The sequence below is a fragment of the Taudactylus pleione genome, unplaced genomic scaffold, assembly GCF_031769625.1.
Source record: "Taudactylus pleione unplaced genomic scaffold, aTauple2 ptg000025l, whole genome shotgun sequence".
In the NCBI taxonomy this organism is placed as follows: domain Eukaryota; kingdom Metazoa; phylum Chordata; class Amphibia; order Anura; family Myobatrachidae; genus Taudactylus; species Taudactylus pleione.
In genome coordinates this window covers 1,067,028-1,090,000 of record NW_028284427.1, presented here as the reverse complement: position 1 = coordinate 1,090,000, position 22,973 = coordinate 1,067,028, and the positions used below count along the sequence as shown (strand labels likewise).

Genomic DNA, 22,973 nt, shown 5'->3' with positions numbered 1-22,973 from the left:
GCTGAATAGAGACAGCTAGAGCATTAGAGGATTGTTGAATTGTGTGAACCTGGTTCTCCGAATCACTAACCCTTTGCTCCAAAAAAATTAAATCTAGAGGAATTAGCTTCGATTTTGGACAGGGCAATATCTCAAAAAGTTTGTAAATGCAAGTTTTTTTTTTTTTTTTATCAACCAAGGGCATAAGAATTTTAGAAATTTCCTGCTCCATTTCAGTAGTAGAGGGATGACCAGAAGGAAGGAACATCCTCAATTGGAGCAGAATCTGGGGAAGGGGAGTTGGATTTCCCTGTAGACTTGCCGGATCTGCTCATTCTGGTGTTAGCAGAAGGGTTTGATGATTTATTGGCTGAGTGTTTATGGACGTATCTGTCCAGAACGTGTCCCTTAGGACAGAAATTAGAAATGGAGCGGTATATGTCAGAGTATGAGAAGGGAAACTCCCACTTTATATCGGAATAGCCATTTAGTGAATGAGGTAGAAAAGAAAATAGTATGGAGCTACTCAAAAAAAAAAAAATATATTACTTTACATTGTTAGAAAGCAAAGGAATCCCCAAATGGAAATAAACAAATGTAAAAACTTCACAGTAAATTTTATTCCCAGTGTTTAAGATTAATGTAAACACAGATTAAAGTGTGCACTGTCAAAAACAGTAAATTATTCCAAAGAACAAAAAAGAAGCAACTCGCGACCACAGACCGCTGCTGTGTCCTATCTAAGGTATACCCAAAACCTAAATATACAATTTCAAAACAACAAGATAGACATCCTGAGGAAGGACAATCAGTCCGAAACGCGTAGATGGTGGAGTAAGCAGCAGGAATTGGACAACAGGCGGTATTATACATCTCTTTTTGGATATTTCTCTAAATGGTTTTTTCTTCCACGTGTCATCCAGTTGGATTACCTTCTCTGATTATGCCCGGGTCATCAGAAAGGTTTTAAAACCATATTGTGAATATCCTATTGCCACCTATAGTTCCAATACTGCTATATGTGCTTTTTTTTGTGATGTGACTATTTTTACTTTTTATGGTTCCGATTTGGAATAAAGAATTGTTTTAAGAAAATAGATACATTTTTTCATCAATTGGATATATAAGGGGAGTCGTAACAAGAAACCTTTATACGTATGAACCAAGGTGGATTTATGGTGAGTGTATGTTGATAGACCCCTAAGAAGTGTGATGTGTTGAAAGAAAAAGGAGGTGTTAAAGAAACCTTTCAGTGAACGGTAATAGAGTGCCAGTGGTGAGTTCTATCCAGAATATGGTTCCGTATCTTGAAATGAAACAGTGGTGAAGACATTCTGTGAGACGAAGATGGATACCTTGTAGACCTCTCCATACAGACTGCGCTAGTGACACTATCTTGTTGTTTTGAAAAACAGTAAATTGGTTAAATATTGTAGCAGTGAAATGAAAATATTCGATCAGGAAAAATCTTAGATATCGAAAACAACCACTAGGTGGTAGCAGTATATTAAAAATAACAGTAGCAATAGATAAAATATAAAATGGAACTATGAGAAACTAGTTAGAAGTTTAGCAAATGGAAACAAGAGCACCAATCTGACCAACAGCAATATAGTAATTAGTACTTAATAAAAACCTCTACCAAATATTATTAATGACAAATCAAATAAACCCACAAGTGGTGAGAAAATAGAACAGACATTATCAGCATATATTAAAGAAAATACAATTAAGATATAATGTAGGCAATAGGCTCCACACCCAGCTGATATGTAGACACCCCAGAAGTCCCGAAACCCGTGGAGTCCTATTAATGAACGTCACACTTAATAGACTAAAGCTGGGTACACCCTTAAAGATTTTTTGTGTCCAACCATCCAACTATTTGATTGGTTGGAATGAAAATCTGGTAAGGTAAGAAAGCAAATGACAATCAGCAATTTGCTCCCAAATGCCAGAAAATGGACAAAAACTGAACAAATTGTTTAGATCAAACTTGTCTGACCATTTTCATCTGTTTTCTGGCATTTAGGAGAAAATTGATGATCATCATTTACTCCCATAGGTTACCAGATTTCATTCCAACCAATCAACTAGTTGGATGGTTGGACAGAAAATCTTTAGGTGTGTACTGAGAGCCACATTTAATTAGTGGCGAAAAGCCGTAATCCACGAAAAAGTATCGCCGATTGCGGCTTTTCCGCCTTATATCAGAATTCAATTCCAGGCAGATTCTGCGTGGGCGGAAAGTCAATGCAGTGTAATAGGCGAAAAAGTATCGTGCAATGCCCCCCCCCCCCCCCCCCCCCAAAAAAAAAAGTACTTTCATTTTGGGGCAAAAAAAAAAATACAAAGTGGGGGGACAAACATAAAAACTAGCAAAATAGACTTCCTGGGGGTCTGCAAGGATGGGTCAGGTGATTTTAGGATTGCAGGTGCATGTCGCATGTGGTTTTTTCATGTATTTTAAAACATCACTTGAGACTTTAAAATATGCTAGCACCCATTTTCTAGTACCCCAAATTTTACAGGACTACTTATTTTCTCCCCAAAAACACTGCTTTATGCCATTCTTCACCACTATTACAAAGACGCTAATAACAAGGAATTTAAACAACTTCAGTAACCCCAGTTTGTACCCCCACAAAAAAATGCTCAGACTGTTTCCCCCTAAAGTACTTTCCGCCTGTTATACATTTGCTGGTTTGCGTTTTCGCCTGTCCTGCAATTGAATAGGGCAAATGCGGGGACTCGCATGCCGCGAAGTCGAATCTAAAACAGGCGAAGGCGACGGAAAGTGCAGTAGGTGAAAAGTACCCGATTTTTCACGTCTAATTGAATCTGGCCCTAAGGATCAGCAGAATGCCCGGACTGATTACCAAAGCTGCAACTGTCGGTCATAACATGCAGTGTCCCACATTAAACAGTATTCTCCAGGATGCTCCAACTCGCTGCTCTCGGGCAAAAAATGCTTGAAGGGTCGTGAGGAGGAGGGATAAAAGGGGAAAAAGTAAAGAGACTGGGGATGGTGCAAAGGGATAACAGGGGTGTGGGAAAATGGGTCAGACACGAGGAACGAACGGGTTCAAGAAAGGGCAGATGAAAAAAGTAAAGGTCAGGTCAGCGAGGTGTAAGTAAAGGAGAGAGAAAGGAGGGCCACAAACAGTGAGTTAGTACTGGGAAGAGTAGAGTAATGTAGACCAGCTGCTCCACAGGTCTTAATGTCTTTCCGTCTCCATGGACACCTCAAGGGTCAGCGACCTCCGGAGATCACCACTGCCAGGGACAGTCCGAATAGCTTTCAGCTCTGGGAAAGAGGGCAGAGGTAAGTCATTTCTCAGGAACACTGCAAGCAGCCTGCAGCCGAAGTTCTCCTGGGTGTCTCAGAGGGGCAGCCACGTAGGAAGAAGCGATGCCCAATTATCCCCAGATACCGCGGCTAATGCATCTCCCCAGGAAACTGCACGGGTGTTGAGCAGAGGAAGCAGCTACTCACAGTAGGAATCATTCCCCAATGCCAGCAGCAGCCCAGGACAGTACTCACCAGCAGCGCCGGCACAGCAAAGCACGCAGGGAATACGGTGGGGTCTTCAGCGCTCATCCGTGCCACAAGGTCCCACCGGTGCCCAGGATGTGATCCAGTCAGTTGGTGGTGAGCGGAAAAAGCTGCCACCCACGGCAGGAAACTAACCCCAGAGATAGCGGCAGTCTGGGACTCCCCAGCAACTCAGGGGCAGCAGTGCACACAGGCAGGTAAATTGTTTTATTGTTACATACATTACCAGAACAGACAACCACTCAAGACCCTACCTGCTCCTCCAACCACCATATATTATGGAAAGTTACCATCTTGTGGATTTTAAAATTAGTATTCATAGGTCTGTATTTCACACTATGGCTCCTGCAATGTTTAATCCAATATACATTTATTTTTTAAAATTGAAATAACAGCAGCTTTTTTTCCAGGAGAAGCAAATGTGACAGGGTCAGTAAAACCACCCATCTAGAAAATAATTTTGGGAAAAGACTACGCCCTTAAAATGGAATGTATTTTTAGGACAATGCTCATTATATAAGTTTCTGCCCCACTAGTCCCCCCCTCCCATATAGCATTCAGGAATATGAATCTCGAGTCAGCTAGAGCTGTACTGCAACAATGCCATACCCAGCATTTTAGAGCGCTAAGGAACAGACGTTGGGGCAGCCACTTTATACATTAAAATACCAGTCCTTGTAGGCATTAGAGACACTGGCACATTTTATGTCCTGTGGGCAACCATAAGCTAAACATTTTTCAACCTTTTGTGCTTCTCAGTATCAAAGCATCAAAGTACTCACCTTATCAGTTATGGTGGCAATATATCGCATGCACTCAATATCAGATGGAAACTGGTTTACTTCCTTCACCAAAAACTGGACAACTTTAAGGTGACCCTAAGATAAATATAAATAGATAATTTCATGAGAAAATAAGAAAAGTGACTATAGGTCATATAAAGACCCCCCAAGTAATTAAATTGAAACTTGGATAAATCTATCTGTTGAGAAAGAGACTCCAGCGGAACTAGCTAATAATGCGTCAGTCTTAGAAGTGGCTCTGTAACTGTTCCACCCCTGCTGTCTCAAAGTCACAGTGGGCCCGGACTTTAGTTTCTATCGCATCAAGCTGTGGTATAACATCAGAGAGCCAGTGGTGAGCTATGAGGACTTTTGTCGCAAATAGAATATGTTCCATCACGTAGCTATCCCCTGATGCAACATCTCCATTGTGGAGGTGAAATAATGCAATGAGTGGAACCCAGGGGAACCGTAATTCCTGTAGCTTTAGAAATTAACAAAAAACAACTGTGCCACAAAGGCTGAATCTTATTCCATGTGTTTTGGACATGCCCTAAGTCCCCATAAGACCCAGAAGACCATATTTTATGCATCCTATCGGGACTCAGATAAGTCAGTATGGGAAATACTTGTAGAAAGAGTAAAACACGTTCGAAATATGGAATTCAAAATAGATAATTTCATAAGCAAAAACACATGACTTGTCAGTTAACGGCACTGTATGACATAGAAAATATAAATAGTTATGTATAATTGAGGTAAAGAATATGCCCTTAAATATTGTACATGTTAACACTTCATTCAATGCGCCTATTACGCTTGCTCTCCTCTGTAGCCGATTATTACCACGTTAGGTTTCAGAGAAACACAGTAAGGAGAGTGCGCGCTCTGGGCACAGCACTGTGTGCTGAAATAGAAGTGAATTGATGGATTCATACACTGTAGACAACCATTAATGTTGCACTGACTGATGTAATTTTTTATCTGCATCAGCAGTTTTGTGGAACATCGTTTTTGTTGTCACTTGCAGAAGTTAATAGTTTTGCCTTTTTAATCAGGAGAAGTGTTGTAGATTATAAATCCACTCAAGACACTAGTAGAACCAAGGTCGTACATTTCTAAACACTATCATACCAGAAGTACAGTGGTCAACAGGAGGATCAGCAGTACAAGAGGCTGGATACTTCCTCTCTTGAACCCCCTTAAGTCCCACTGGCAGACTTCATGCTATCAAACAGTTATTTAAGGAGAATGCCCAATTGGTGAAGTAAAAAACAGCAGCTCCCACTTGCATTAAATGTCAGGGAGAAACGCTGGCACAGACTTCCTCTAGTGGCGCAGGAACGCCCCAACTACAAATTTACCACAGATTAAACACAAAGTACAAGGAAAAAATCCTATGAACGCCAGTAATACTTAGGTGCATATAAAGTTTTTGTTATTGCTAGTGTATGGTCAACGTAAAATATAATACAAAGTTTTATAGTTTCATTCTAAATAGCACAATTTCAAATATCCTATAATAAAAAGTTGATATTACCTTCCGAAACGCTGACATTAAAGGGGTTATTTTACGATTGTCAGCAGCATCCACATCAGCGCCTGCATGAATAAGCAGTTGGACTACATCAAAATGGCCACCATTAGCTGCAAGCCAAAGAGGTGTGTTCCCTTTCTTATTTCGTACATCAATATGTGAATTCCTAAAACAGAAGTATGAAAATAATAGGTAATTTATGCATTACTACAATGTGTGGGTTGTAAAAATTGGATTTTTGTTCCTTCCTCGTAGTTCATCTGGGTACACTGGTAATTACGTTTGGTAGAGGAGCTGGTGCAGGAGTATACGCACTAAAAGGTTAAACTATGCTCTGCCCCCTGCCCCCCTATATCCCCTAAAACCCGCCCCAACTTCACCAGACTATAGTTTTTTCTGTAAGATGTATAGCCTTAACTTTGTCACAAGGAACCAAACAAAGCATAAAACAAAATCAGGGATGGATTGCAGTATCCCGCAGTTAGGCTGCGAGGAAGGGATTTTACGTTGAGTACAAAAATACAATTTCCTCATGCATTTATCTGGGGGACACTGGTAATTACGTTGGAGCTTCAACAAGCAAGCCTAACAAGAGGGGGGGAGGGGGGGGGATCGTTCGGCATAGCCTTGCATAGAACGTGATGCTCAAACCAGTGTCACCAGGACCAAAAGTATGGAACCAGTAACTTTAGTAGGACTATGCACAGAGGACCAGGCGGCTGCTCTGCACAACTGCTCAACAGAGGCTCCATGGCGAACCGCCAAGCAGCCCCAATTACACGTGTAGAATGAGCCCAGAGGGAGACCGGAACAAGCTTATGTGGAGACAGGTAAGCCCAGTGAATAGTAGTAGAGGAAATACATCTAGCAATTGAACTCTTGGAAGCTGGCCAACCGGCTTTGGTGCATCAACAAGGACCAAAAGTGGTATCCATAGGCCAAATTGAAGACGTATGACAAAATAAAACCTAAAAACATGGGCGGCTTTAAAAAGACCCAAAGGACACAGTGCAAGTGGATGATCTGGAAAGACCGTGCAACCAATATCCTGGTGTGAATGGGACTGTGGAAAAAGGAAGGCATAGTCCGAAGGACCACCCTGTTGGAATGACAAAGAAAGGCCTTCAAGTCAGCCTCTACTAGAATGCATCCAGCGGGAACAATGGTTAGGAAGAACACCTCTCCCAACTAAATAGAACACAACGCCACGGCGTCATTCGTAGGGAGTCCTTGGAAGGGTGTCCAATACCAAATTGATATCCCACAGAGCGAGATCGAAGGTATGCATGAATCCTGAATTCAAAGAACACCCAGAAGGAAGATATGTACTTCCGGATTGTGGCTAACAAGTCCTTGAAAAGGGACCCACAGGGCTGAAACTGCCTTGATTATAAGGACAAAACACATGATAGCCTAAAAGACTTCCGCCGAGAGACCGCGAAGTTCGTACCAGAAATTAAAATTCTGCACAGTGCCATGCAGCAGCTGCAAAGGAGGATTAAGTAATCAGTTGTGTAAAAGGGGATAAAAGCACATTATTAATATTAATTCTGAAGTATACCACTGCTTAAATATAAGGTTTTATGCATGTTTATGGATGTTCTCTGGGCTTTACCTGTCTAACTGAGCCTCCTTCTGTGTTAAAAAGTAACAAACAGGTATGCTTAGGCCAGGGCTTGACAAACCCCGGGCACCAGACTGCTGTTTCACAATATACTTGGGCGTGGAATGCACAACAGTTTTCTTTAAGTGCTCTCTGTTTAATGGGGGTATCCGCTTAGCGATTTAGCCAAGCGATTGCACGGTAACGTCGTTATCGTGCAATCGCTTGCAAATAGAGTATGCATTGGGCAGTGAACGTTCAGTCTAGGCACATCACTAGATATACAAACGAGAGAAAGACAGCAATGTCATAATCGTGCTCTCGTTTGTATATCTATAAGTGGATACCCGCCTTTAGACTGCTAAAATAGGCATCAAATTGATACCCAGATTTTCTTTTGTGGAATTAAAAAAAATCTAGACTTCACCAACACATGATTTAGATACTTACAATTTATGTCCCTGCACATTTTCCTCATTTATCCATCTGGGGGACATTGGTAATTCTGTTGAGAAGAGGGGCTGATGCAGGAGTATAGGCACCAAAAGGTTAAAATATGCTTAGTTTCCCTCTCTAATCATTTATGACCCTCCCGACCTCCACCAGGCCTTAGTTTTATTTTTTTATTTATTTTTTTAATGCCTTAGGACAGTGGTTCGCAAACGCGGTCCTCAAGGCTCCCAAACAGCTCAGGTTTTAGAGCTATCCATGGTTGAGCACAGGTTGTTAAATCAAATTGACTGAGTTACCAATTAAGTCACCTTTACTCAACCATGGATAACTCTGAAACCTGAACTGTTGGGGAGCCTATAGGACCGCGCTTGTGAACCTCTGCCTTTGGAGTAAGGCACGAAAATTAACTAAGCAGGTTTTTGTTTATTTCTAAAATGTGTTTTCTCTTTCTGCAACCAGAATCTCCCTACTGGGATCGAAGAGGGGTGCCCTGGGACCCTATTCAGGTCTGTTCAAGAAACGTTCTTTTCAAAGAGCACACCTCCTCCAGCTCTCAAGCCACGCCGAACCCTGTAGCCACAGTCATCTCAGTGCGGTCACCACCAGCCTACCAAAGAAGGGCGACAAGAAGCAAGGGATCCTGTAACAGGATTAGGTAATGAAAACTCCGGCTACAGGGTGGGGGATCGCAGGGCAACCGTTGTTCTAAGTACGGGAGCCATCTTGAACATGCTCCCTCCCTACCTCCCTTTACAGAACGGCCACCACAGCCTACTACGGTAGTCCCCATTGGGGACTGCCGCTGCTGCACTACTGAAGTTGACTTTTTAAACAATTTGTGGGCATCAGGTTCCAGTTCTAAGGGGAGCAGTTCCAGAGAGTGCAGCCTTCTGCTGTCTCTGGGTTTCCAAGTTTTAAATTTTGCACAACTTTAAACAGTTGAACATGGTGCCAATTTTGAACATACTTAAACTTACTGCCGGGTTTTGTTATACAGTTTCCATCTTGGAGGTGGTTACTACACCCAAATAACCTCTCCTCCTTATACCTGTGCAGTTATAATCAATTGATATAATATGATCAATATACTCTACAGATGTACTATTTCTAGGATAAACAGACATCGGGTATACATTATTTAATTAAGGTGGTATACTACACATCATATGTATAATATTTGCGATGAATAGACATCAGGTATACATCTTTTGTATGATACGTGTTTATATATCACTGTGATGTTAGGATATACATTATACGTATAATATCTGCTCAGTTGAGGTACCATTTTTCCTTCTGGACAAATTTATGCGGTATAGACTGCTGAGGATATACTCTCTCTTTTCTGGAAGAATAGATCTATCCACTATGCATCATATGTATAACACAGGGTTATATATCACGTAGGTGGTATACTATAATCATATAGTATTAGATAATGCTGAGCATGTACGATTGCTCCTTCCTGAAGGACTAGATAGCTGCTATATATGTTCCTGCACTGCTGAATATGTGCGCGCTATATAAATAACTGGTAACAAATAAATAATATGTATACTAAGCTTATATACCCATGATATCCCCTCTCATATCCATGAGCCGCTGGAATAATATCGGTTTATAACACAGGATGGTGTACAGTATACATCGTAGGTATAATATGCTTATAAAATATGATTATATAACGATGTACTATCCATCCGGACTGAATATACATCTGGTTGGCATTTTCTGTAGGACAAAGGTAGGAGGAATATAATAGCCCGCAACATGCAGGCACTGGCGGGATTCTGGCAAGTCTTGCTTGCTGAGGAAATCTGATTCCCAGTATATTTCCCCTAGAATGTAAACTGCCAAGATGGCTGGAACATTTAACTCAGCACATGATCCTGCTGATTTCTCTCACTTTTGGCAATACCCCCAGGATGAGGTATACCCGCCACCATTAGCCCATCCTCGCATGAATCTGTATCTTCAGCACATGTAATCGGGAGCTTTAATTCCTTCAAAATTCAAAGCACTGGAGAATGACAGTCCTGACAGCTTTATAGGCTGTTCAGTCCCAGATGGGAATCGGGAGACCCTCATGAGGTTGTCAGCCCATTAGTAGTGCTTGTAATTGCTCCAAAAGGATGCCGATGGACTTGCCTAACTGGGAAGCTTTACCAGGGAGTGGTACGACCCCCAGGGCTCATTGGGCTTGCTTTTCCATCCAAATTCCCCTTAGTCTCCATGTGTCCGGTGTGGGGTTGCCATGATGAATTGCCACCTCTTGACCACCGCCCATGTAATGGCTTACCATTGAAATTGTCCTTAGCCTCCATGTGCTTAGAATGGGTCTGCCTGCCATGACAAATGTTCACCACCTAGAACACACACCCCACCGCCACTAAAGGTTCTTGCACCCACTCCTTCCACGCAAGCTAGGGAACCAGACGATAGCGGCTTACTAACCTGGCTTCCATTAGCAGAAGGAAAACCACTTACCTTGTTGCAACACCTCCAACAGAAGCTGTCCCATGACGGGAACAGGCAGCTGAGCAATGCTAGAGATTTGTAAGAAAAAATAAAACCTTCAACCTTAAAACATAGTGACTGCCGTAGGCAGCCATGAAAATTAGCTCCCATTTCAAGCGGGCACCTTAAAACAATGAAGCTTCCAGTCTATAAAGGGTGAGTAGCCTGAGCAGATTAATTTGAAAGCGCCCAATATTTCTTCACTTCTTCCCTATATAGCCCAATGTTTTCAGTGTTCTTGAATTCGATAAAATTTTTTTTTATTTATATGGATTTCTTTTTTTACATAACCACCCTGCCTTCACCATTACATAATGAACACTTATTGCTGTTTCAGTTACTGATACACAACACATTTTTTCTAGTTATTAAGTGGCCAAACATTAACAATTTTTATTATTTTTTGCAGTTTCTGTACTTGACAGAATACACTTTCAGTTTAAATTGTTACATATTTTGCTACATTCTTTGTATTTTTATTATTTTCAAACTCTTTAGATTTTAAAATGTAAATTTGTTTATAATTTCACATTCTATACAATGTCTGTTAATTACATTGGTTGCATTTTATCCCTAAAAATGTTGGTTATGGTGTGTATTTGCAACTGCATTTATTTTCACTAGTTTTCCTTTCCTTTCACTAGTTGTGCTTCTAACAGCTTCAATACATCTAAACAGAAACCTTTTTACCATTCTAAAATTCATATAGTCTTTGTAGCTTTAAACTCAATTCAAAATGTTGCCATGTAGTGATCACAATTCCCTAAGCGACCCTCACATGTACACTAGATGTAACCTATTTTGTTAGAGAAGTCTAAGACCAGAAGCAATACTGTTCTAATGAAGCGCTCTACCATTTGTGACAGAGTCTCTTAAAAACATATTTTAAATAATCTTTCACTGCTTAAATTTCTGCAAAAATTAGTCTTCTGGAGCAAAAGTTGTAATGAAGGTAAGTATTGTAGGAAATTATGGCCATGGTTTTCCTTTGATATTACTTACCTATCAATAAGAAGCTCACAGAATTTATAATGTCCTTTGTCTGCAGCAATGGTTAAAGCAGTATCTCTTGAAGAATGCACTGGAAGAGAATTGACATCAGCTCCCTTGTCTAGAAGGACTCTTCCCACCTCTGCATATCCTCCTGAAGCAGCTTCCATCAGAGGAGTCAAACCGGTCTATTAGACACAATAAGTATGGAATAAAATGCTGGGCAATGTACTCCCAAGAACAGTGTCCTAAATCTCTACAGCTTCAGTCTGATATGTGTTAGTATACTGCATGGGTTATTTTATATACCTATTCTGCACATTGTTGTAGAATGGTTTCTGTGTTATGATTAAAATGTAATACTCATTTTAAATGCACAAAATGTTATAATTCTGTGTTACTGATTATTACATATATATGTTTAGATTTTAAAAAGACAGACAGTGGCAAACACAGGATTTCTAGTTTTTTTTTCTCCAAATGCTTGATTTTAGAATGTGTGGCCAGTCCATGAATTGACATAATTAGCATTCATCCAGCTTTAATGTGTCATAAAAAGTGTATTGTATGTATTAATTCCAACACATACAGGGCCAGTGATCACAGTAAGCCATTACATGCGGAAGTAGGGAATCCTGCCTGAGCTGAATGTTTTTATTTCAGATCTGGGGACCACTCCAGAGCATCGGAGCAAGTTCATGAGTCTGGAGGAGCAGCAGAAGAACTTAGCACTGCCCTGCACATATATGTACATATTGGTCTCTTGCAGTGCACCACTAACAATGCATGTTTTTAAGATCTCCTAGTTGTTGAACAAGTGTATTTTTGACTGTCTGACAAATGTTAAAAGATCCACAGTGCTAATTATTTAATTTATGGTACTGAGAAGAACATGCAGCACTAGTAAAAATCTATTACATTACTATCTATATTGTGGTCATGGTGTAGGCTGAGGGAAGGGGGGAGGGGAAGAGTTTCCAGGCAACCGGAAACCCCCCTGCATTTGCCTAGTACAAATACCACATTATTTGTCTACACTGGACCTGAAGGGCTTGTCACGCTGCCTGAGCTACACGTTTCACTACTAGAGTGTGATTGGGAGCATCCTCTACTCCTGGGAAGAGGACTCTATAAATTGTGTTCCATGTGAACATCTCTGGAGAGATCTGAAAATGGCTGTGAACCGAAGCTTCCCATCCAACCTGATGGAGCTTGAGAGGTGCTGCAAAGAGGAATGGGCGAAACTGCCCAAAGATAGGTGTGCCAAGCTTGTGGCATCATATTCAAAAAGACTTGAGCCTGTAAATGCTGCCAAAGGTGCATCAACAAAGTATTGAGCAAAGGTTGTGAATACTTATGTACATGTGATATTAGTTTTTTTATTTTTTTTTTTAAATTAAACTTGCAAATTCAGAATTTGAATTGAAATACAATATCGACTTTAAAACAATCTATGTTCTCTTCTCGCTTTTGGCTACCTGGAAGGTTAGTTGGTAATGTGTAATAATTTGTCATTAAACTAAAGAAGGATCATTTTTTTTTTTTAATTGATACGGCTGTTTAATTTTTTATTTAGTGACCAAAAATTTGAAAATGTAATTGTAATTTATATGTGATTTTATCATCAGGTAATAATATCCTATTGCACTAAATGTTAAACAATTTAAAGAAGCTATCCTGAGCCATCAAATGTGAGTGTTAAGATTATCCTCATTTATTTTTAATCTACACAATAGGACAAAAAAAATAATCTGTCAATCCTGTGCAAAGCTACATGCAGCGACTAACCCCATCAATTGTCAGTTGTCACAAAGCTGCAGAATACCAAGTGGTGGTGTAGTTGCTTAGGTAGTATTTGTTCAACATATACTTAGGCTAACACCCTTGTGCTTCTAAGGGGTTTATTTACTTAAGTGCTGTTTTTTAGAAGTGGAGCTATTGCCCATAGCAACCAATCAGATTCTACTTAAGTTATCTAGCGCCTTCTTGAAGATGCTAGAAGCTGATTGGTTGCTATGGGCAACATCTCCACTTCTAAAAACCCACACTTTAGTAAATATACCCCTATGTATCAAGCAGTGAAAAGTGTGGATAGGTGGACCAGTGGAGAAGTTGCCCATAGCAACCAATCAGCTTCGAGGAAGCATTTATCAAAAGACATCATATAAAATGATAGGCAGATGCTGATTGGTTGCAATGGGAAACTTCTGCACTGGTTCACTTCTCCACTGTTTTCACTGCTTGATACATCAACCCCCAAGTATGGAAAGAAAGTCACACAAGGGCGGGAAAGGCATATGTGAGGACAACGGGGTCATTACCAGTTTTCATTCTCTAACCTGATTTGCAGCACAATTTTTTGTCTTCCCACACAGGGTTCTAATATTTATATACAACCATTAGCTTCCGACTGGCCCTATGACACAGTAACCCCATGAGGCATTGCCTTCTGCTCTCCCCTTCCTCAGTGAGGGTGTGGAATTACTTAATCAGAAGCCTAAACCTGCCACATGGAGGTGATAGACAAAAAGTTTGAGTCCAGTCACATTATTGAGGTTGCAGAAGGGGACCTTCATAAAACATATCAGTGGAGAGCTCTATTATGCAAAAATCTCAAAAAAACAAAACAAAAAAAACCCACAAAAACTTACACGTGGTTATTATGGGGTATTGTGTGTAGAATTTTGAGGACAAAAATGAATTAATTCCATTTTGGAATAAGGCTGTAACATAACAAAATGTGGAAAAAGTGAAGCGTTGTGAATACTTTACGGATGCACTGTAACTACACAGCATAACATACAGATGTGTTCTCACACACAATATGTCGTGCCTGTCACGATTCCTGTGCAACTTATGCTTTCCTCAGTTTTGCTACTTTTTCCTCAATCTTGCGTCTAATTTCGCATATAGTGTGCTAGGTTATTCTGTCGCAAAGTAATTTATAACCTCAATCTTGCATCATAGTTCATAAGTAAATCATTAGGTTCTTAGGGTTAGTGCTTTGTTGCGGCTAAGTAGCAAAGTCCATGGCACAAAAAATCAGGCTGTTTGGAGCGATTTGTGAATAGGTTTAAGTGGACAACTGTAAAAAACTTACTTAACGCTATGCATTAGATATGTAAACTTAGAAATATTTGCTCTCACCGTTATATTCTCAACATCCCATCATCTAATTAAACACATCTTACACTCACTGGGGACAATATAATGCAGAGAATAAAATGACACAAGATTCCAGTTCGAATGGCTAAAGTACTCTTCCAAATAGGTAATGGCTATTATGTATAACCTGTAAAGTACTGTCACTGGGAGAAAAATTGGTTAACACAAATAAAAAGGATCAGGGAGGAAAATAATTTGCTGCACGAGTCCCTCAATGCTTGAAATATAGAGTTATGGTAGACTTACCTAGATAACTCTGTTTCTTCAAGGTCCACAGGGATACCATAGTTGTAAGACCAGGCACCAAACAGTTAAAGCTTTGGCTCCCAGAATGCCCCAGGTCCTCCTCCATATATACCCCGCCCCTAGCCATAGGATTTCAGTTTAGTTAACAAGCCTCAAGGAAGGAGAAGGAAAGAGGAGAAGGAAGAACAATCGTACACCAGAAACTCTCTTACACAAGATGAGGGAATCTGTGACAGAGAGAAAATCACCCAATGAAGCATGTCGGTAAACCAATGACATCTGGGCCAAGCAGGAGCCACCAGTATTACTGTTCCGCCTTCCTGCTTGAATTTCCTGAGAACTCTTGTGAGCAGGGAATTTGGAGGAAAGAGATAAGCCAGTTTGAAGCCCCATCCCAGTGCATCCACGATTGCCGCTGATGGGTCTCTAGACCTGGACCCGCACTTAGGGACTTTGTGGTTGTGGTGTGATGCCATGAGAGCTATCTCTGATAGACCCCATTTGTTTACCAGGAGCGGAAGTCTGCTTCCCAATTTTAGCATTCCCGATATGATTATTGCTGAGATGGCTGGAAGATGACTTTCTGCCCAAATCAGAACCCTTGTCACTTCCTTCATGTCCGCATAACCTCTTGTGTCTCCCTGATGATTGAGGTAGGCCACTGTAGTCGCATTGTTGGACTGGATCTGGACCAGCCTGCCCTGTAGCAGGTCCTGTGCCCTGATCAGTGCTCTGTATAACGCTTGCAGTTCCAGAATGTTTATTGGCAGATGACCGGTCACTGCCCTCCATCCACTAAGGCTGGTGTCCGTAGTGAGATCCAATTTGGCGCCCTTTGCTTAGATGATCCTTTCTCAACCACCACAGGAGCGAGTGATGAAGGATCCTTTGAGACCTTATAAGATTATGCTGTCCGTTCCACCTGGAGAGAATCAATCTTTGTAGAGGTCTGAAATGGAACTGGGCATATTGCACCATGTTGAAGGTAGATACCATGGACCCCAGGACCTGCATTGCTGAGTGAATGGGTACCCTCTGATTTCGGAGCAATTTTAGCACCGAAAACATGTCCACTGGAAGAAAAGATCCTTTGCCTGAGAATCCAGTAGCGCCCCCAGATGTACCATCTTGTTGGAGAAAGAGAAGACCATTTCCAATTGAATATCTAGCCCTGCTTCTGTAGAACAGGCAGTGATCAGCTAGAGATGATTACGTAAAACCTCCATAGACTGTCAATATCAGGAGGCCGTCCAAGAATAGCAGTATTCTGACCCCTTCTGAGATGAGCAGTCATGACTGCCATTATACTGGTAAACACCAGAGGGGCTGTGGACAGATCAAAGGGCAATGGTAATGTTTCTGGCAAACAGCCAAAACTCAGAGACCATTGGTGAATAGTGCAATATGTACAGATCCTATGTTCAGGGAACCATGAAATCCCCAGGTTCCATTGCCAGCATAATTGACCCCTACAGAACTTGGGCACATGGAAGAACCTGTAGAGAGATTTCTGATTCAGAATAGAGGGATACCCAATTAGCTTCTGAATCCAAACACAAATCTGAGTAAGAACTCCTTCCTAATTAAAGGAACCAGGATTAACACCCCTGAGTTTAGCAGGGCACAGATGTCCTTGATAGGACCTGATGGGGGAGTTGTGCAAAACACCTTCTTGGTGTGAAAACCTTTAGGAAGGTGTCACATAAGAATCCCCAGTAGAGAGGGGGATTGTAAAAATAATCTTTTTTGGAATCTGGAACAGTCTACCTGGAGTATTCCATGCTTCCCCTATAAGCTCAGTGAGCTGTTTAGATTGAGGGAATCCAGCCTAAAATCACCTTCTGGTGTCTGAACACCAGGTTTATTAGGCTATAGGAGGCAGTACTTCATCTTCTATAATGAGGATTGAATTAACCACTCCTGCTAGAGAGGAACATCCACTGATGAATGATGCTCCTCCCCCGAGATAGGTCCAGAGGGAGAAATCTGTGTATCCTCTGCCTCCTCAATGATATATCAGAATCTGAAAACAGGATGAACTGAAAGGATGGTGCAGTCCATCTTTATACTTGCCTTATTCACCTGTAACATCTGCAGATAGGTAGATGCTAAAAAACAGATTCTGAACGGAGTGGACATAACCCTCCATCCAGGAAGGATGTATGGCAAGAGGAAACATAGCGGGCTGTAATCACTGGAAGCTGACCCTTGAACAGGTGCTGGCGAGGACGACTATTGTGGTGTATAACAATCAAACCACAGTCCATCCTGTATGAAATCCTGAGGGGCAACTGTGTATTTACATGAAACTAGCACAGAGACAACAGTTTCCAGTTGACCTCTGTCCTGAGACATGGGAAATACTTCCAAGTAACCTACACCAGTGTAGGGTTAACAATGCAATGTGACCCTTTTCAAAGATAAAATTAAATGTGATATACTCTCTAATCCCTATACATCAGGTAGTAGGGGGTTAGGAACGCAACAGTAAAAAATAATAATAATAAAAAAAAACAAAAAAAAACAACTTTCCAGCATAAGTCACATAGAATGCATATAATATATTTGAAAAAGGGCATTAAAATCAACTACCTAAACTCATAAGTTTGGTAGAATCTACATGCATATAAATATTCTGCCTTCCCTACTTACAAGTCAGCAACGGATCAACTTATGCAAACACAAAAGTTGGTAGGATTCCTAGTGCTATATACCTTAGTCCTAAGAGAAAGGTATACTCAGAGTGTGTCCAAATCTCCCTTCAGCAATTGTTTCCATGATCAATTGCTTCTGAGCTTCTCCAATTAAATAGGAGGGGTGGTAGCTTCAGTCTTCACAAGTAGATGTGAAGTACAATTTAACCCCTACACATGGTAGTTGAGGGTCAAATGGAGAAATAGCAGTTATAACTGTCTGAACTCCTGTTTCCTTTTATGCTTAGCATATATACGTATAAAGGTAACAATGCAATGTGACCACCTTCACCAATACCTTTATGTCCTGTGAGGACACACATGCCGTATATGATTTACACGAGACCAGCACAGGTGGCTCCCCCTCCTGTTTCCCTTTTTCTTTTGACATGTTCAAAGTAAAGGCAGTCTTCACAAATCTAATGAATGTGAATCACTCAAAGAAATAACAGTGAAAGTTATAATTGACAGTAGAAATTAGCAAATAAGCACTTAATCACAATCACATTGGTAGGATATAACTGCAATGCAATCAGCAGCTAGCAAACAGTCACATACAATGCATATGTAATATAATTACAATAGGGTCAAAAATCAACTACAGCAATGCAAAGTAATAGTAGGATAAAGAGCACCGTATACCTTAACAAAAGGAAAGGTATACAGGGAGACTGCCAGACCTTCCTAAGACCACAGCTACCAGGTACACTGAGCGTGGACAGTGAGCATCTCATACACATGGAGGGCAGAAGGAGAAATCCAGATGTGCAAAACCTACTCATCAGGGCTGCATCTGGGTCGGAAGAGGAGCTGCCGGGGGAGCGCCTACCTCCCCTAAGCTGCATTAACCAACCGGGTACACTGGCCTCGTCCCTGGCGTAGGGATGATAAGGCCCCGGCTGGTGATGTAAGGACAAGGACAATCCCTGGTACTTACAGCAGCGGCTTCTGGTGCGTCTCTACACTTAGAAGCAAGGACTGCCACGCTCGATTCCCTGCAAGCGAGAAAATTGCCTTACCTGACTTCTCCGAGATCCGATGCAGTCCAGGTCGCAGCATTGCTGCTAGCTAAGCTCAGCCACGACCCGACAAAATCACCAGCACAATTACTGATGTTGCCGCCCGGCGGAGGTAGATTGAGTCGCAGCCCGTGTGTCCCAATAGATGCTTAGTACTGCCAACTCAAGAAAAACCAAAGTAAAATAAAACATAAAAGAAAGCTTAAGACTGCCTAAGCAGTCTCCTGTACAAAAGGTGCGTCTGTATCCTGCAGCACCAAACGAATAACTGAAGCCATATGGCTAGGGGCGAGGTATATATGGAGGAGGACCGGGGCATTCTGGGAGCCAAAGCTTTAACTGTTTGGTGCCTGGTCTTCGAACCATAATATCTCCATGGTATCCCTGTGGATCCCTATGGACCATGAAGAAGAAAGAAGGATATTACCAGGATAAAACTCATATAATTTAGCAAAACTTTACGAAGTCTGAAGTACTTAGGAAAACAAAATGGTTGTGGCTGTTAAACATACCTTGGCTCTGTGTTCAACATTGGCTTTCCTGTCCAAGAGAAGGCTCACAACCTCCGCTCTACCCTGGAAGCAGGCCAATGTGAGAGCTGTGTTACGATTGGTCTCAATCTGAGCATTGATGTCAGAACCCATGTCAAGCAGCAGTTTAACAGCTGGAACATGTCCATTCATTGCAGCCAACATCAGGGGGGAAATACCCAATTTGCTGCCAGTCCTGCAAGCAAGTTAAATTATAATAATATTCTAATATTTATTATTAACATTAAAAAAATGCAATTGAAACACAAGTGGTAAAATACATAAAATATTTTCACAATCAACTTAATTTGCTTCAACAGTAAATTAAGCTGCAATACTGCAGGATCAAGACATACAATTGCTACCTTGAGTTAATTTCAGCCCCTGCATTCAAAAGAATCTTGATAATATTAACATATCCTCCTGATGCAGCCAAACTGAGAGGGGTATAGTCCGAGACATTTCTATGCTCTTTGTTTGCTCCTCGAGACAAAAGCAGCTCAACCACCTGCCATTTGTAATGATAAAAATAATACATTCTTTAGATAATATGTTTATAGCTTAAATCTCCTAAATGTAACACATTTCCTCTTCTACATGTAATTAAAATCATATATAGTCCAAAAATAATGTTAGGTTATGCCTTGGTGTCAAAAGTTTTCTTGCCTGATAAAATAACATGCTATAATGGTTAGTGAACAATTAATCTAGAAGTAAAATCTATTCTATCACAACTGTTGATTTTACAGTAATTTATGATATTAATAGTCTGCACTATTTCAGATTCCAGGACAGATTTCTGTCAAACACTCTGTTGGAAGTGGAATAGAGGAAATGATTGTTGCCTCCTCTCCTTTTCAAAAGTATGCTTTAGGCTATAAAGGTCTCTTATTCAATTTATAATAAACAAGCAGACTGTTTAATGGGAATTGTGAAGTAACAAATTTCCAACACACCTAAATCGCTTATATTTTAATCATTAAGAAGATTGTTGGGTCACTAAAATATAAATTGGTCATCAAAATAAAAAAAATTATACATCTATCAATACCATCAATTACGACATATGGTTATGCAAGCAGAATAGGATGGAATCAAATAGTAAATACAGTAGGTAAGCTCACCTCTTGACGTCCCCCAGAGCAGGCAAGAGACAGGGGAGTATCCTTTGTACGTTCTGACTGTGCTTCAATATCAGCACCCTTATCTAAAAGGATTTCAACTACTCCAACATGCCCAGCTGTAGCTGCCAAAATTAGAGGTGTAAAACCTAAATGGATAAAAAAAATAATTTGAAGTCTTAAATGTGATTGGGACAGACAATGTAGGCGACTTTCCATAGCAATGGATATGCAAGATAGAGTTTATAACTGTGATAATGTAGGTACAGATTAGCAACTGAAACATTGAGACAAAGAAATTACAGTATTATTAAAACACGATTAGTAATTCTGCCTCCCACAAATTATTATTCATCCTTTTGAACCAAAATTACTTTGCATACTTTCAACTCCAGAAACAGATAGTTGCTTTATATAAGACACCTTTTGATTAACATCTTGCAGAGACCCTCTAGAAAAGGTCAGTGGATATGGGCAAGGTGATTTTATCCCACCAGAGTAATTTGCTAGATTCCTGCATAATCAGTTTTTTTTTAGGCCCAAAAAGTTGGAACAGATTGTGCAATTCAAACAGCAAGTAACCGCTTAACTCTCCAGTGTGCAAACCATGTGATGGGCATGAAAGAATTCATAAAATCCTCCTGAGTGTTAACATAAAAGTTTATAAAATATTGAAAAAACACTTGTAACTCCCATCTGTAAATTCAAAAACCCATTTCCAGTCAATGCACCTCAACATACATGTCCCAAATCATTAAAACCATTTTTTTTACTTTTAACGAAAAGTATGTCTTTATCAGCCATATGTTACTATTTAAACATGTCTAAATACAACAGTCAATGAAAGGGGTGTACAACACATGCTGTAATGTACCCTAAGATTTTCTATAGATATCACCAAATCTGGAGGTATGGATCTAAAACCGGCAATTTTCTCCCATTGATACCAACATTAATTTAATGCAAATTTCTAATTAATAAAGAAATTAATCTGTCCCCATGGCCTGAATTAAATTAGCTGCGGTAATTGAACGCTGCCAACTGCAGGTTTTTTTGCAATTTAATTAAAAAGCCTCATTAACGTAACCAGCTTTTAAATGGGATTTAATGCGCCTTTATGTTCGTAGCCCCTGAGCAGGTGAAAAAGTAGGGGGAAATCCCTATTTCAAGGTAAAAATGTTGGAACTAGATACCGAACCTCTGCAACACCCTCCTAATAATCAATAATGAACTTACAAGTTTTTAAATACGTAGGATAATTATCATTTTTGGGGTGATATTTTGCAAAAAGCAGAATAGGTTATATTATGAGATGAGGCTTACATTTTTTTTTTTCACATTTTTTGGCTTAAATAGTACATAAAAATCACCTTACAGACATATGTAGGCACCCCAAATTAATCTAGATCCTTTAGTATGTTACTAAGCCTTTGATTTTTATAATTTGTTCAACAGTTTCTAAAAAAATAAATAAAAAACATTTGACACGTTTTAAGAACTCCAAATAATTTGGTTATGGCCATAGTCTTCTATGGTGTTGTTGAATAATTGCCACTTTTTGGGGGGTACAGTATTTCTTCACTTTTCCCCACACTTAACACGGCTAACACCTGGTAGAATTATCCTGAGACCCTTGGGATAAGCATTTCATAATTTAATGCACACGTTGTAGTTACCTTGTGTAACTAAGTCATGGTAAATTTCCGATTGCAGCTGCTAATTCAATTTCAAAATGTAAAAAAGGTGTCTGTGCTAGTTCCAATACAAAATAACCCAAGACTGTATAATAAGTATAAAAAATTATTATACATGTTTAACAAATATATGTTTAAGAGGACTGCAGTTCAAACTTAAAACATATACATACATTAAGCATTAATACACAGTGTAAATGTGCCTCCAAACATTATGACCTGTGGCAAAATAACTAACACAATATTGCTGCTATAGAACTAAAACACAATGTGTCTATGAAACGCCTCAATGGAGTATTTGAGACCAGTGGAAAATTCAATCCCCTCTATATACCTTAGATGAAGTTGATCACACATACATAAGGAAAAGAGATGCTTTAGGTGTAAAACAATATATTGATGTATAGTCACCAAACAAGATTGTTTGTTTGTGGAAAGAGCCACCTGTCCAATGCAAAAGCTCATGCGTATATTGTATGACCACAATGCGTTAACTCCGTATCATACGAGAGCCAGGAATCAACCTGACTATTGCACAATCCTGTGTCACGTTTTGGATCACAGAGCTGCAGCTTGTGTTACGTTGATCGCAATAGACTGAAAGAATAACACACTATGAAGCCAGGTGCCTCAGGGTGGGTGCTTTGTGGACCCTACTGACCTCAAAGAAAGAGTCATCTAGGTAAGTCTACTATGACTATATTTCTTCTGGCTCCATAGGGATCCACAGGTATACCATGGGGATGTCCTAAAACAGTTCCCCTAGGGTGGGGGGACACTCCTGAGCAGAAAGGAGAACTCATTGCCCAAAGGAAGCATCCTGGGAGGCAATAGTATCAAAGGCATAAAACCTACAAAAAGTGTGGACAGAAGACCACGTGGCAGCCTTGCATAATTGTTCAGCAGATGCACCACGACTGAATGCCCACAATGGCCCTACAGGCCAAGTAGAAAGTGCTGTCACCGTGCTTGGGACAGGAAGATCAGCCAGTGTATACACCTGAGAGATAGTCATGCTTAGCCATCTCGCCAGAGTCTGCTTATTAGCTGGCCATCCTCGCTTGTGAAAACCATATAATACAAAAAGA

General features: G+C 40.4%; 1 protein-coding gene across 2 annotated transcripts in view; it reads right to left on the bottom strand.

Annotated features, from left to right (window-relative positions):
- ANKHD1 (ankyrin repeat and KH domain containing 1) overlaps positions 1–22,973 on the bottom strand; it is a 396,742-nt gene that overhangs the window by 124,305 nt on the left and 249,464 nt on the right. For both annotated transcript variants that reach the window (XM_088451243.1, XM_088451245.1), the window contains exons 18-23: positions 20,195–20,340; positions 19,436–19,578; positions 19,053–19,266; positions 11,430–11,605; positions 5,858–6,020; positions 4,318–4,413 (exon numbers count right to left, since the gene is read on the bottom strand). In XM_088451243.1, the coding sequence (XP_088307369.1) occupies positions 4,318–4,413; positions 5,858–6,020; positions 11,430–11,605; positions 19,053–19,266; positions 19,436–19,578; positions 20,195–20,340 (938 nt within the window). The remainder of the gene's footprint in view (positions 1–4,317; positions 4,414–5,857; positions 6,021–11,429; positions 11,606–19,052; positions 19,267–19,435; positions 19,579–20,194; positions 20,341–22,973) is intronic.